Genomic DNA, 14,284 nt, shown 5'->3' on the forward strand with positions numbered 1-14,284 from the left:
CTTAAATCATAGCAGGGTTTGTTCCTCATTTTATCACAATTTTTTTTTTTTTTTTTTTTTTTGGTCTCTTGGGTCATTTGCTGTACATTCCTGGTGTGACACAAACATTTGCAAATCACCTCTATTTGAATACTGTATAATTTAGTGAGGCTACTGCTTATATAATCTACAATTGTTAAAATGCAAAGATTTGAATTATCTTACATAGTTGAATAAATATCTTCAGATTCATCTAGTGCCTTCCTCACATCTTGCTGTTCCCACTAAGTACTCTTAGCCATTTTAAATGTCAGAGGGCAAAATGTAGAAACTTTTCCAAAAAATCGCCCTAGGACTACTTCATCCAGTCCTCCACTTTCAAAGTCATGTCAAGCATGATCATGATTAAACACCCAAATTATTAGGGTATGGTTTGGTTTTTTTTTTTTTCATTTCATTGGTTTTGTGTCTTCGATAAATCCAACAAGGAGTAATTCAATGGAAACTGTCGATATAGTAATGAAAAGAAAGGAGCTGAAAAGCTGCAGTTTGACTCATAAATGGAAAAGGAATTTTCCAGGGTTTTCATGTTTTCTTTCCAGAAAACAGAGAGCAGATGATTCTAAGTATGCCTAAAGTCTCCAAAACTTGCTTCAATGAATGAAAGAGAACATCTAAACTACCTAGGGACATATACTATAATAATTTTCATGTATCAAACCCAAGAAGAGGTGCACACGTGACTATCAGTTCCAAGGAATATCTCTCCTTATAATTTTAAGCCAGCTAACATCAGGCTTAGCATCTGACTAACCCATTGCACTTCTCCTGAGAGGCTCATGTCTCAGAGGACTCTGTGCATTTCCCGGCAATCAAATGGCAAAGATGAAAAGTACTATCAAAACCCAGAGTTTTTGTTTGTTTGCTTTTAAAGGAGATTACTAAAATCTCACAGATCTCTTTGAGACTATGAAACTAAAAACTTTTTTAGAAGTTACAAACTATCCTTGTTGTAGAGGAATGGTGTGCTGTGGAGATCTTATCAAGTTTATATTGGAGCTAGTAGAAAAGCTCCCCTTACTACCTGGTTTTCTACCACTAGTACAAGGGCCATTAGCAGACCAGCATGGTAGAGGACAAGAACAAATTAACATCCAGTGTTCCATACAGTCCTGAGCCAGTAGAGTCTGCCTTGCTGAGGCAAGTAACATAACACTAATGAAACAGGTTTCTTAGAATGAATGCCAAAATTTGCACTATCACTGAAGGAGAGAGGGAGAGACTTGGAAAACTGTTGAGAATAGAATTCTGACTGCTGTTTCCAGATGCTTAAAGTTTTATTGTGTGTACACTTTAGTCAGAGGTTAGGCAGAATCACCCAAGATGAAACCTGCAATTCTTACAATCAAACATTAAGTGAGAAATTATTGACTGGGGATCATTTGGAGAATTTGTCCTCTTAGTACAGATAAGTGCAAGCACATACTGGAAGGGGAAATCATGATCTTTTTTTTTCCTGAACCCCAGCCTTTGGAAACATGTTTTGCAATCCTTTTTCCCCTTTTGTCTCTACAGCTTGAAATTCAGAGCTGCCATAGAACTGAATATCCTGCTGCGCATTACATTGCAATAGTTTACTTTTCTGCTTTCTTTTGTTTTTAACTAGTTGCATAATGGAAATAAGGGACAGTTCTTATTACTGTTTCTAAATAGTAAAATATTACAGTTTTCCTCAAACAGAAAATAAGAGATTTGTACATTCTGATAGACCTTATTTTGAGCTCACTGTTGCACTCACCTTATCAGTCGATCAGTCACGTACTGCTGATCACTGAAGAAGGGAGTTCTGACAAACACAGATGAATACCAGCAAAACAAATGACTGTAAGTAATTTTTGCTGATATAAAGATAATATAGCAGGCCACTCAAAGCCCACAATCAGGACCATTAACAGCTATTTTCAAGGCACTGCAAATACTTAAAGCACAGAGGTAGTGCCTGTTCTGAAGAACTGCAGTCTAAGATAGAGGCACACAGATGGAGGAACATAACCAAACAGATTACTAATAACAGGCAGCAGTCACAATCAACAGCCTGGCTCTTGTCGAGTGTGGTCTGTAGACATCACAGCAAAGCAGGATTGTTAGGTAAGATAATGAGGATGTCTGTGCCTTTTAAGGGAGCTTCTCTCGAGCCTGGGAGAGCATGAAGACATCTGATTGAAATCAAATAAGACTGGGAGGGGCCAGTATCAGAGGCTAGTGGGAGACAGCAATTGACCTGAATATGTGATGAGAAAGGGATAAGCTACTAAAAACTCTGAAAGTTGTGTAAAGAAGATTGGTTTGTTAATGATATACTAGTGCATGGGTGAGATAAGGGAAGGGATGCACAAAGCAGAGATAAAAAGTGAAGGGACCATGATCAGAACATTATGTAATAGAAATATGTGGTAGTGTTTGGGCAGGTGTAGTGCAGTTTTCAAGACCAGAAAAAAACCCATATGAAATCTAACATGATAGAGACTTAGCTGGAAGTATAGCTGCTAAACCTCTTCAGCTCCACCTAGTAAAAGGCAGTTTGTCCAACGAGATAAATCCACCCTAAATTTTCCCAGCATCGTACATGGGTCTTTAGGTTTTGGAATATAAAAATCCCTCAGTATTTAGCGCTCTGTTTTAAACATAAGGCAGGCCTGGAGTCTTGGGGGAATCCTACCTTCCCAGTTACAGGACACAGAGCAGGTCTGGGGAGTAGAAAGATGAGCTCCCATACAGAGGTGTGCTGAGCCACAGGAAAAAGCCACTGAGAGGACAACTTGAAAGTGAAGAAAGAGTGTTTAGCTTTAGAAGCCTAGGCTTGCTCTTAGAGAGGTGAACAACCATGCATCCACTGGTGCCTTTGCAAATCTCTCAGAGAGCAGGTAAAGTACTTTGAGAAGAGCCAGCACTGGGGAAGACACATCCCAGAGCAAATGGTCAGTAAGGTCCCAGAATGTACTTGCTGGGGCAAGAATCAGCCATACAGATGATGGACCTAGTTATATCTGTCAGTATATGGGACCATGTTTAGCAATCCACAATATAGAAACCTGGCAAATGTTAGCTAGAAGGCTCCACCACAGCAATATGGCAGCCTAATGTGTTATAAGACAATTTTGACAGAAGAGTGGACAGTGAGGTGGACTGAGAACAGGCTGACTGGCAGAACTCAGGGTGTTGTGATCAATGGTACAGAGTCCAGTTGGAGGCCTTTAGCTAGTGGTGTTCCCCAGTGTCTTGTTCAGCATCTTCATCAATGCCCTTTACAACCCATAAGACCCTGAAACAAATGGTTTTCTCACACCTGCTCAGTAGTCCACCAAGTTTCATCGTCTGACTCTGACTGTACCCACATGCTTTAGAAGGGAATCTACCTACCACAGACTCACAAAAGATGATCCTGAAACCATGAAAATAGTTATTAGCCCAGCATCCCTCAAATAGAAACAATGTAAAAAACATCTAATGTAAAATGGATTACTGTGTTGGCTGAGCTGTCTTAACCAGCAACCAGTTAGCTAGTATTAAAACATGACCAAAAACTTCAGTGTTGACAACTTCATAATGAACATAATAGAAAAACATGTAGAGAGAACATTTCTTTCCAAACTCTTTTTAGGTAGTTGGTCATATTTATTTTAATAAAGTATGAGGATTTACATTTCTGCTAATTTGTTTTGAATTCTGGTAGTATGATTATCTACTTCTAGCTATCTGTAGACACATTTGAATCTTTCAGTTCCATCAGTTGCATGGAATTAGCGTCTCTTACAAAGAAAGAAAGCAGGAGAGACAGAAGGTATGACAAATAATCTGTCAGAAAACATAAAAACAAACAAACTACTTTACAGTGTGTTCTATGTAAGAAATAAGACTTATTTTTCCAAGGAAGGGAAGGGAAACTCATGAAATTAAAAGCTAAATACTAAAGTTTTCTAGTTCTACTTCCACAATTATGGAAACAATCTTGTAAAGGAGGACAAGACCAGAGACCAGATCTCTAGCTTTAAAAATCTAGCGTATCAAAGGCGGTACTCAGAAGCAAGGTATTCTTGAGACCAGTGCAGAACCTTTACCTGAGCATGTTCTGACCTGAGACCTTCTCCCTGTGAAAAAAAAAAAAAAAAAAAAAAAAAAAAAGATAAAAATAAAGCATACTGTTCTGAACAGAGATCATATCTTTCTTTTACAGTTAAGTATTCCTTTCCCCAACGGCACAGAAGCTCACTAGACATCGAGAAACACAGTTTTACAAGCATCAAGGACGGATGCCAATTAAGAGTCTTTGGATAATTAAAAGATTGGAAAATAACAGGCATTTGGCACAGCAGCTTCATTAAATCACTGGGGTGAGGCTCACCCAGCTTGCTGATCTGGCTCCCTAGCTTTACCTGGTTACTCTTCTGAAAACCAAGTGTGATATGGATCTGCCATCAGTCAGTGGCAAGATTGAAGTAGCACAATTTTATCTACCTCTACTGAAGCTTTTGCTTCTCAGTCTTTGTTTTCCTCTTCAAAGAAAGAACTGCACAAGGAGCACAACCTTTGCTGGCTGGATTATCCCTTGGTGGAGTTAATCTCATACACTGCAGTATCCAGACCTGCAGTTTCATAACAGCGTCTCTCCATGAACAGATTGTGTTGGAACGTGCTGGTTTGCCCACTTGCCACCAGAAGGAAATCTTCAGCTCGGCAGTACCTCAAAAAGTGCTGCAGAGATTAAGGCATGTGCCTTGATTCCCTCAGAGGACCTCCTGACCTCGGCAGGCTCCGGCATTTGGACAGCCATTTGCTACTGCTTTACTCTTGTTGCTGCAGTCTGCATTCTACACAGACCTACAAGATCTTCATGGCTTCAGAATTTCTGACTTTCAGCATTCTGCAAGATCTTCTCCCTAAGCTTCTTGCTAAGCTGTATAGACAACTAAATTTTGCAATTGAGTCTCATACTGCAGAAGAAACTGTCAAGTGACATCCTAAAAGGATTCAAATTAATGGATAATGCATTTTATTAAATTAGCAGCCCAAATCTGCATACCAGCAAAAGCTCCTCGTTTCTGATTACCTCTGGGAACAAAGAAGACTAGAGCACGCTTATACATAGTGGCAGTGGGCTTAAAATACATTACCTTCTTTTCTAGATAAATATTAATTAACCATGTAGAAGAACCATATTCTTAGTAAGAATAAATCTGTACTTCCCCTTAAATCAGCATTGATGTGCTAATTTTACAAGGAAAGTAACATTCCTTATTTTCAGCATTTTACTTCTTTACTGTGATTCACTGCATTGCACGAGCTTCCTTTAAGCTTTCTGTGTGAGTAGCTTGTTGCTTAAAACGTGTGCAGACTTCTTTTTCTGAACACAGAATTCAATGTTTCATTCCTGGAAACTTGGTATTTGGGACCTATCTGAAAACAACTGTGGATCCTAAAAAGAAACCCTTACTGATTTCATCCTGTGAAGCAGAAAGAAAGATCTGAGCGTACTGAAAGGGGCTGAAGCTTTAAGCCCAATACAGGCCCACATCTGAAAGTGGGGGATTTATGTTCTGCCAGCTCTGAGAACAGAACATGAGACTTTTTTTCACTCGAATCCCTACAGAGTCGAAACACAGGGACCTTTCCCTTCATGCTGAACAGCCGCTTTTCTTTTTTTTTTTCCTTATGTGACAGGCTGGAGTTAAATGTTATGCCATCTACTTTCGGTCTTGGTAGACAGCCGTGCCTTTGTGTTGTAGTGTCACGGCCATTTCCAACACTTCATTCCCCAATGGATCTGTATGAATTTCAATGCCGACAGATCCTGGTGGGTTTAAAATCCTTCAGGTGTACAACTGAAGCCTGCCTAAGGCATGGGTATAGTTGAATAGCCAAACTCTCTGGTTGCAAAACAGGCATTTGCACTGATTTTAGTGCAAATTAGAGGCTCCAGCAACCTCAGATGGAAAGCACAATAACAAGGCAGCAGCAGCAGCCCTTTTCAGTCATTTTTTCTGCTCACTAACAAAGCCAGAGAATAACGGGAGCATGGAAGGAGAGGTGATGGGGTAGAATTGAAGCGCTTTCCTGTGGAGCATATCCAAGAAGATCATTAGAGAGCAAACCCCGTAGCTGAATGGGGAACAGCCACCAAGCTTTACTACCGCCTCCATGAACTAAAATCTGTCAGGGTAGATGCAGTGTCTGGAGATGAAATGCAGAGACGGTATAAGGGGAACTGGAGTTTCTTTTTGCTTAACCCCAGCTGTCTACTTAAAGAGTAATTGAATACTCCTCAGAGGGTATTTGAATGCATCTTCAGGCACCTGTACCTGACCAGTGTGAAGAACAAGGAGATAACTCAATCTAGCTTTACTCCCGTGGGATGAAGAAGTCCGTATGTATGAGTGCCTGCTGAGCCCACGTGATTTTTCTTCTTTTCCTGGGTCCTCAGAGTCAAAATCAAAACCAGTCCCAGCTGTTTCTTATAATTAAATTTCAGTAGCTCAAGCTGGGTGTTTTTATTTTGACTAGTGACTTAAAAGTGCTGGCATTTAAATGGCCTCAGCTATATTTCAAAGTTAGCATTGAGAAACTTCACACATATATTAGTGTTATTTTTCTGTTGGCAAACTCAACAAAATACCACCGCGTTGATTTACATAGTGAAGGTTATCTTTGCTAACAGAAGGACTACGAATATCATTATTTAAAATAAGAGGATGAATCTCATCACCGTACAGGAGGCTACAGATGGCATTACATGCAACTTGCCACCTGGGTCAAAGGCAGAGGTGAAGTTCATTTTGTGCACTGAGCCCTGTGCTCAAATGTACTTAAGGGACCCCAAAGCCAAAACTCATACAGCATTATCCGAATTTAAAACAGATATGACTGTAGAAATTTCCATTTCTGACACTTAGTTTTGTTTCTGTGTGTTGGCCCTCCCTCTCTCTAATTTATTTACAAGTCACTAATTATATCTGTGCCATATGAGCCATTATTCATGGGCAGTTTGTGATGCAATAGACCAGTAACGTGATCAGTTTTCATTGCTATTTCTGTACTTTGGTATATTAATACATAAAAATCTAGAAATAAGGAGCATTAATAGCCTCATGCCAGCAGAAAGAAATTAATTTTATGCTTGCATCTGCACAGAAGCCAAAAGCTTCAGGGAATGGGATCCTGTCCTATAAGCATCTTCTTAGATCCAGTTAGGAGAGGGGAAGGTAAACAGCGGGCATGTGGCTGCTGCTTTGAAATGCAAGCTTCGCAGTGACAGCACAGCAGGGAGATACAATCACCCATGCGATGATACATATGATTCACAGTATGTTTCTGCCTGGTGCTCCAAGACATCAGCACTTCACTGACAACCCAGCTAGAACCTGCTTCTTTGCTGCCATCAAATCTCAACCTGTATACCCAGCTGTGGCATGGGCTGCGTGCAGCCTGGACAGAGAGAAAGGGTAAGCTCCTGCTCTGACACCAGTTCTGGGATACACCACTCGCTGCCTGGAGAACAGCTGCTTCAGTGCTTAGTGGCATATATTCTCTAAGCATCAGCTGCAGCAATGCACCTCTCTGGGGTATGGAGCACTGTCTGTTGGAAAGCTGACTTTGTGTTGTAGATGCAGCAGTTCCAAATCCCAAACTGAAGCCCCAGAGGGAAGGCACAGGAATGACTGCTGAACCTGCCAGGGGACCAGGTGATCCCTGTGGGAAGCTGTTTGAAGTCACCAGAGTGACTGTGAATGTGCTCCTGAACACTGGCAGCAGCACTACATACCCAAGTGAAGAGCAAGACAATACTACAACAGAGAGCAAACCAGAGAGGAGTGGAAAATTATCTACCTGCCAAGGCAAAGAAGGAAGCAATGAACAATGATCTCTCATGTAAATAACTCAGAATTAATGGAGAAGGACAGAAAAAAAAAAAAAAAAAAAAAAAAAAAAAAAAAAAAAGCAGTGTTCAGAAAACACAAATATTTTATAACAATTGTCAACAACAAAATTAATGGGATGGTCAGAACTCATCCCCTGTTCACAAAGTATTTGCATTACACAGCACAGCCGAAAGCAGTGGCATAGTGAGAACCTTGCCCTTATGAGATTATACAGTTTTATCAGATGAGTCTTTCCATGGGAGAGAGCAGTTCCTAAGCATAATGCAGGGACCAGATTTTGGTCTTGCTATTCCCTGTGTTTTAAATTTAAATCAGCCTCAAGTATGCAGCCCTTTTTGGGAAAAAAATACTGAGCTACGGAGGCTAGAGGGCAGCTGCCAACTTAAGCACAACTAAATTCAGCCAGAAATGTTGAGCAGAAGTGGAAGCAACAGCAGACGATATTAGAAAACGGGATTATAAAGTCTGTGCTCAACAAAGAGACCAGAAGAATGTAGATAGCTCTACATTATTATTTGCAGTGCAGCAAAGCATAGAGGCTCCAACCAATTACCAGGCTCTGTGGAGGACAAGGAGGCATTGTAAGATAAAAACATGGAGACAGACCAAATCCTACCCCAAGTCCTGAATGGAAAACAGAAAGTTTTGATGTTTAGTGATGTTTTACCTTCCTGTCAGATTGGTGAACTTGGGCACACTTGACCACCACACTGTGATGGATCCAAGGCAGCCCTCTCTCTCCTGCACTCTGAATGTCTCAGGAATTGATTTGGGACCCACTTTATGCAGCGCCAAGCTCACACTCTGCCTTCTGATCCCAGGGGACGCGTGGGTGCTGAGCTCATCCCGAGATCGGGGCACCTTGCCCAGTGCTGCAGTGAGGAGCCCCTACAGGGCTCTGAGCCAACCGATTCCCTTAGCTCGGCGTTTCTCTTCCTGGACCCCGTTTCAGTACCGCCCCACCCTCCTCTTACCTTCCTCCCCCCACCCGCATCTCCTCAGTGCGCCCGTCCCTCCATCTGAAGGATTGCCAGTAGGGAGATGGGGCGAGCAGCGGTGCGTACAGGTGCGCACAGCTGTGCCTCGAGGCACAGACCCTCCCCTTTCTTTAGATTTGAAGTGTCGTGTCAGGCAAATGTGTACTGGAGCAGGCATTTCATTGAGCTCGGAATCGCCCTGACCGGGCACAATGCTGACTCTCATCTCCTATCGCGTGCGAAACTTTCCTGCTGCTGCAAAGCCAACGCCGGCGGGAGCCCGGCCATCCCCTCCCTCCTGCACCTCGGGGATCCCGCGGGGCTCTTCGGGGCGGAGCACACTGAAAATTAATGAATAAAACAAAAAAGAAAGAAAAGGAGCACGAGAAGAGCTGGGTCGCCACGCCGGGAGGGCTCCGCGGGCAGCCGGCATCGCCCCATCCCCGTCGGGCCGCGGGGGGCCGCTCCCCCATCCCGACCCCGCTGCCGAACCTCGGCTCCTCCCGCCGCCTGCAAAACGGGGGGGACGGAGGGAGGGCGGTGCGCGGGGCCGGGCAGGCCGGGCCCCCCCCGTCGGACGCGGGGAGGGAGGCGCTGGGAGGCGGCAGCTCCTCCTCCGCGGGCAGGCGGGCAGCCCGCCCGGGAGCGGCACGGGTTGCTCGGTGCCGGCGGAGCCGCGCCGCGGGCTATAAAAGGGGCGGCGGCTGCTCAGCCCTCCTTCATACCGGCCACTGCCGAAGGCTGTCGGCGCTGGGCCGAGGTCGGGCCCCGACAGCATGGCCGGCGGCGGGGTGCCGTGGGAGGGGAGCTCCCCACCCGCCTCCCACAGACCCTCCCCCCGCACTCGCGGTGACAGCAAACTCGTGGCGGCGGGCTGCGCTTGAAGGCCGGACCCGGCGGGGCGGCTCCGCTGCCCTCGCAGCCGCGCCGTCGCTCCCGCAGCCGAGGGGAAGCCGCCGCCGCCCGCGGGCATGCGGCGCTGCCGCCGCTCCCGTCGAGACGCGGAGCAGGGCGGCCGGCGGCGGGGCTGCGCCTAGGGGCGGCCGGGAGGGGAGCCCCATGCTCGGGGCTCGGCGCGCCGCGCGAAGAGGCGGCGGGGCGATGAGCCGGCGGGCGTTCCCGGCCCCCGCTTCGCCCTGCGCCCTCGGCCGTGGGGAGTGAGATTCCGCGCTCCCGGAAGGGCGCGCGGGAGGGAGGTGGTGCCGGCGCGGGGATGCTGCAGCCCTCCCCCGGCGCCGACGGGGTCCTGCCGGGGTAGCCGTGCCGAGCCCAGCCCCGCCGTCCGCGGGGGCGGCGGCCGCGGAGGGATGGAGCCGGCGAGCCCCTGCCCGGCGCCGCTGCTCCCCGCCAACGACTCTTACCACGGCCGAAACTGCAGCGCCGGGGAAGGGGTTTACCAGGATGCCACCCCCCTCTCCGGGAAGATCGTGCTCGCCGTCTTCCTGGCGCTCATCACCCTGGCCACGGTGCTCTCCAACGCCTTTGTCATCGCCACGGTCTACCAGACGAGGAAACTCCACACGCCGGCCAACTACCTGATCGCCTCGCTGGCTGTCACCGACCTCCTCGTCTCCATCCTCGTCATGCCCATCAGCAGCCTGTACACTGTGACCGGCAAGTGGACGCTGGGTCAGGTCGTCTGCGACATCTGGCTGTCCTCGGACATCACCTGTTGCACGGCGTCCATCCTGCACCTCTGTGTCATCGCCCTGGACCGCTACTGGGCGATCACCGACGCCGTCGAGTACTCCACGAAAAGGACTCCCAAGCGGGCAGCGGGCATGATCGCGCTGGTGTGGGTCTTCGCCATCTGCATCTCCATACCCCCGCTGTTCTGGCGGCAGGCGAAGGCCGAGGAAGCCTCTAAATGTTCGGTGAACACGGACCACGTCCTCTACACCGTGTACTCTACGGTGGGAGCCTTCTACTTCCCCACGCTGCTGCTGATAGCCCTCTACGGGAGGATCTACGTGGAAGCCAGGTCGAGGATTTTGAAGCAGACGCCAAAGAAAGCGGGGAAAAGACTGACTCGGGCTCAGCTGATCACGGACTCCCCCGGGTCGTCCTCCTCCGTCACATCCATCAACTCCAAGGCCCCCGAGGGCCCCAGCGAGACGGGTTCTCCCGTGTACATGAACCAGGTGAAGGTGAAGGTGTCGGACGCCCTGCTGGAGAAAAAGAAGCTGACGGCCGCTAGGGAGCGGAAAGCGACAAAGACTTTAGGGGTTATTTTAGGAGCCTTCATCGTCTGTTGGCTGCCCTTTTTCATCATCAGCCTGGTGTTGCCTATTTGCAAGGATGCTTGCTGGTTCCACATGGCCATCTTTGACTTTTTCAATTGGCTGGGATATCTCAACTCCCTCATCAATCCCATCATCTATACCATGTCTAACGAAGACTTCAAGCAAGCTTTCCACAAACTCATCCGTTTCCGCTGCACAAGCTGAACATTTGGAATGCGATGTGTTCTCCGGGGCCGCCCCCGCGCACGCCCGTGCCCGATGCCACAGGTGGGTACGATGGGACGGGGAGGAAACGGGGAATGGAGCCAGCGGGGAGCGGCCTCACCGTACCGCTTTCCGTCCCACCTCGGGCACGGCTGATGGGGGTCGGGCCGTCTCCCTCCCCAGCTGCCGTTCAGCCCCTTTGCGTTGCCGGTGGCAGCGATGCTACACGCTCCTGACATTTCACAGCGTGTGTCCCCCTCGACTGGCAGGGAGTGACTCACGGCAATCTGCTCTTTATCCCACCTATTAAACCAATCTGCCGGCAATTCGTATGCTAATGACCGCGCTGAGGCTAATTAGAGCTAAACGGCTCCTGTTGCCGAGCCCCGGGGAGCGGCGGCGCTGGGCGGGGAGAGGGGCGGCCCCGGGGCCGGAGCCGGGCAGCGCCGGGGGCAGACCCGTTGGGCAGCCTTGATGGGTGTGTGATGTAGGAAAGGGAGGAAAGTAGGACAGGCCGTAGGCTAAGGGTGCTTCTAAACTTCAGCCTACTTTCTAGCTTCCTTACGGCTCTGACTGCTCTTCCTGGGAGCTGCCAGTCCCACTCGGTTCTACGCTGTGCAGAAGACACGCTTTGCCTTTATTGGGATCCTTTAATAATTCTGCCAATCTCTTGCTTTTTGTCTGCAGAATCAAGTTGCTATTGTAAAGACCCACTGCTTGAAACTTCCCCAAGCCCAGTTGCCAGACTCATGATGCTGCAAAAACGTCAATACATACTGCCAGCAAACTGCTCAGCTCTGCATTTCAGTGTAATGACTCTGGCAGAGATGCTGTTCCAGTAGTCACGCAGATCAGTTGCAAAAAAAGAGGGCAGCCTCGAATCAAGGTCTATAATTCATCCGGACTGAAGAAAAAGTTTGAGAGTAAACTCAATTTATTTTGCAGGCTTAACTTCTTAATTTGTTCTCCGGCCAGTTGTAGGGGTGTGCACAAGAGCACAGTTGTCTCTGTCTGTGTTGGTAGCGTAGTTGTACTTCTGCACACCTGTAATTTCTTTCTTTCAGTGGAAAGAGTTGCTCACTCCTCACGAGCCTTAGAAAGGAGGGTGGGGGAGGGAAGGGGGAACAAACATCACAACAAAAAAACAGCTTTAGAAAAAGGAAAAGAAGGGCATCACAGAAAACTCTGTGCACGACTCCTTCAGCTGAATGTGTGTGAGAAGTGGCAGTGTGCAAAAGCTATGTTTGTATTTCCAAACAATAGCAAATGCAAGTACAGTAGAAACGAGTTGTAGACCTGTTCAACTGCACCCGTATCTATAGCCTGTCCTCGTAGTTGTCTTCACGAAGTCAGTGCTTCTTGCTTCTCCTCTGTAACTCAGGAGCAGGAAACAAGAAGTCCAATGACCTTTTCCATAAACCAGCTGGGAATAGAAGTAGCAGTTTGCTGTTGTAGCTGTGTTTTCCATTTTGTGTCAGTTGCACACCCTTACCGCATGAACCACTGCAAAATTTAGAACTCTAAGTAATTACATTATTAAATGTCTATTTTGTAAAGAAGTGAAGCAATCTGCTCTCACAGAAGAGCAGTATCACCTGCAAAATAAATACCCATAAATCATGAATAAACTGATGTTAGTGAAATTACTCTCCTCCCTACTTTCCCTTTATTAGTTCCCCCCCCCCCTCCCCCTTTTTTTTTTTTTTTTTTCTGGTCAGACCTGAAGGCCGGTCTGCAAATATCCAGCAGTCAGAGTTAGAGTTTTGGGATATGATCCACCTGCTGTGATAGAACTGCATTGATTGTTTCTCCTCTGTGTAAATGAAAATGAGTATAAACAATAAAACGCTTTACTGTGTTCTCAAGAGAGTTTGGTAGCAGTTGTGTGACTAAAAGGAGTGTTTATTGGTTTACCAATTATTGGTCTCTTGATATTGACTTTTTAGGTAATACTGACTTCATGAGTCACTCAAGAAAGCAATTGATGAAGGCTGAAATTGCAAGCTTCAATCTCTGGTCACATTTTTAACAGGCAGATTTGCTTTCATCCTAAACAGCACTGTTAGATAAAATGCTTATTATTTGTATGTAATCCAAAATTGAATTGTAGGTATTTTTTGGGGCAAATTTTTCTTACTCCATTTGTAGGAAACAAACTTTTTTTTTTTTTTTTTTTTTGAGCACTTGGTGGATACTATATGCAATTTTTTTTTAAGGCTGTATGTGTGCATTCCAGGTAGGGCTGTTATAAGTGCTGCAAAAATCTCATGTGATTTGTCTACCTATTATTATTCAGAGAGTCATTTAAATAATAGGATTTAAATGGACGGTAAAAAGGAATCTGTGCCTCTGCACTAAATGTAAAGAGGGTGTATTTTCATGGGCAGAAGGGAAACTATCATGATACACATTCAAGTAGTGGAAAGTAAATGTTTCAGTAATTTGAAGAAATCCAGAAGTCTTGCCTCCAAATTGCACATCTCTGTAAAAAAGAACTACTGTAATAGGCTTCTACAAAGTGCCACCTTATGTTATTAATGATAAATTTAATTAGAGGAATCTTCTAAAAGAAAAGTTTTATTTATTGAGATGCTTAAATTGCTTTTAAACTTTTTTTTTTGGAAATATACTGGGTGAAGAAAGCAAGAAAGATAGCATCTAACATTGCTGTTCTTAACCTGCTATCTCTAATTAGACATTTTCTGATGCTGTAGTATTAGAATTAGCTTGGCTTACCTCAAATTGTTGGTGAAATCAAGATATTTATCTGTCTAAAAGTGTGAAATCAGACCATAAAACGAATGCTTTCAGCATTTCCACAGGCAACTTATGTCCTTGATCAGTGTTAAATAGTTATATGACATGAAGAGCTTGGGGGTTGGACTTTCCTAGTCTTCATGCTGTATGAGGGGTATGTGATCAACTTGACAGCAGAAACTCCTGGCTC

At 46.0% G+C, this 14,284-nt stretch overlaps 1 protein-coding gene across 1 annotated transcript; it reads left to right on the plus strand.

Moving 5' to 3' along the window:
• The first annotated feature begins 10,197 nt into the window (after nt 1-10,197).
• Nucleotides 10,198-13,202, plus strand: HTR1B (5-hydroxytryptamine receptor 1B). Its single transcript, XM_015859058.3, has 2 exons — nt 10,198-11,400; nt 12,025-13,202. Exon 1 carries the CDS (start codon nt 10,198-10,200, stop codon nt 11,335-11,337), a length of 1,140 nt encoding a protein of 379 aa, XP_015714544.1. The 3' UTR covers nt 11,338-11,400; nt 12,025-13,202.
• Nucleotides 13,203-14,284: the final 1,082 nt, after the last annotated feature.

This window comes from Coturnix japonica, chromosome 3 (genome assembly GCF_054131305.1).
Source record: "Coturnix japonica strain WE chromosome 3, WE-NBRP24, whole genome shotgun sequence".
NCBI classification, from domain to species: Eukaryota; Metazoa; Chordata; class Aves; order Galliformes; family Phasianidae; genus Coturnix; species Coturnix japonica.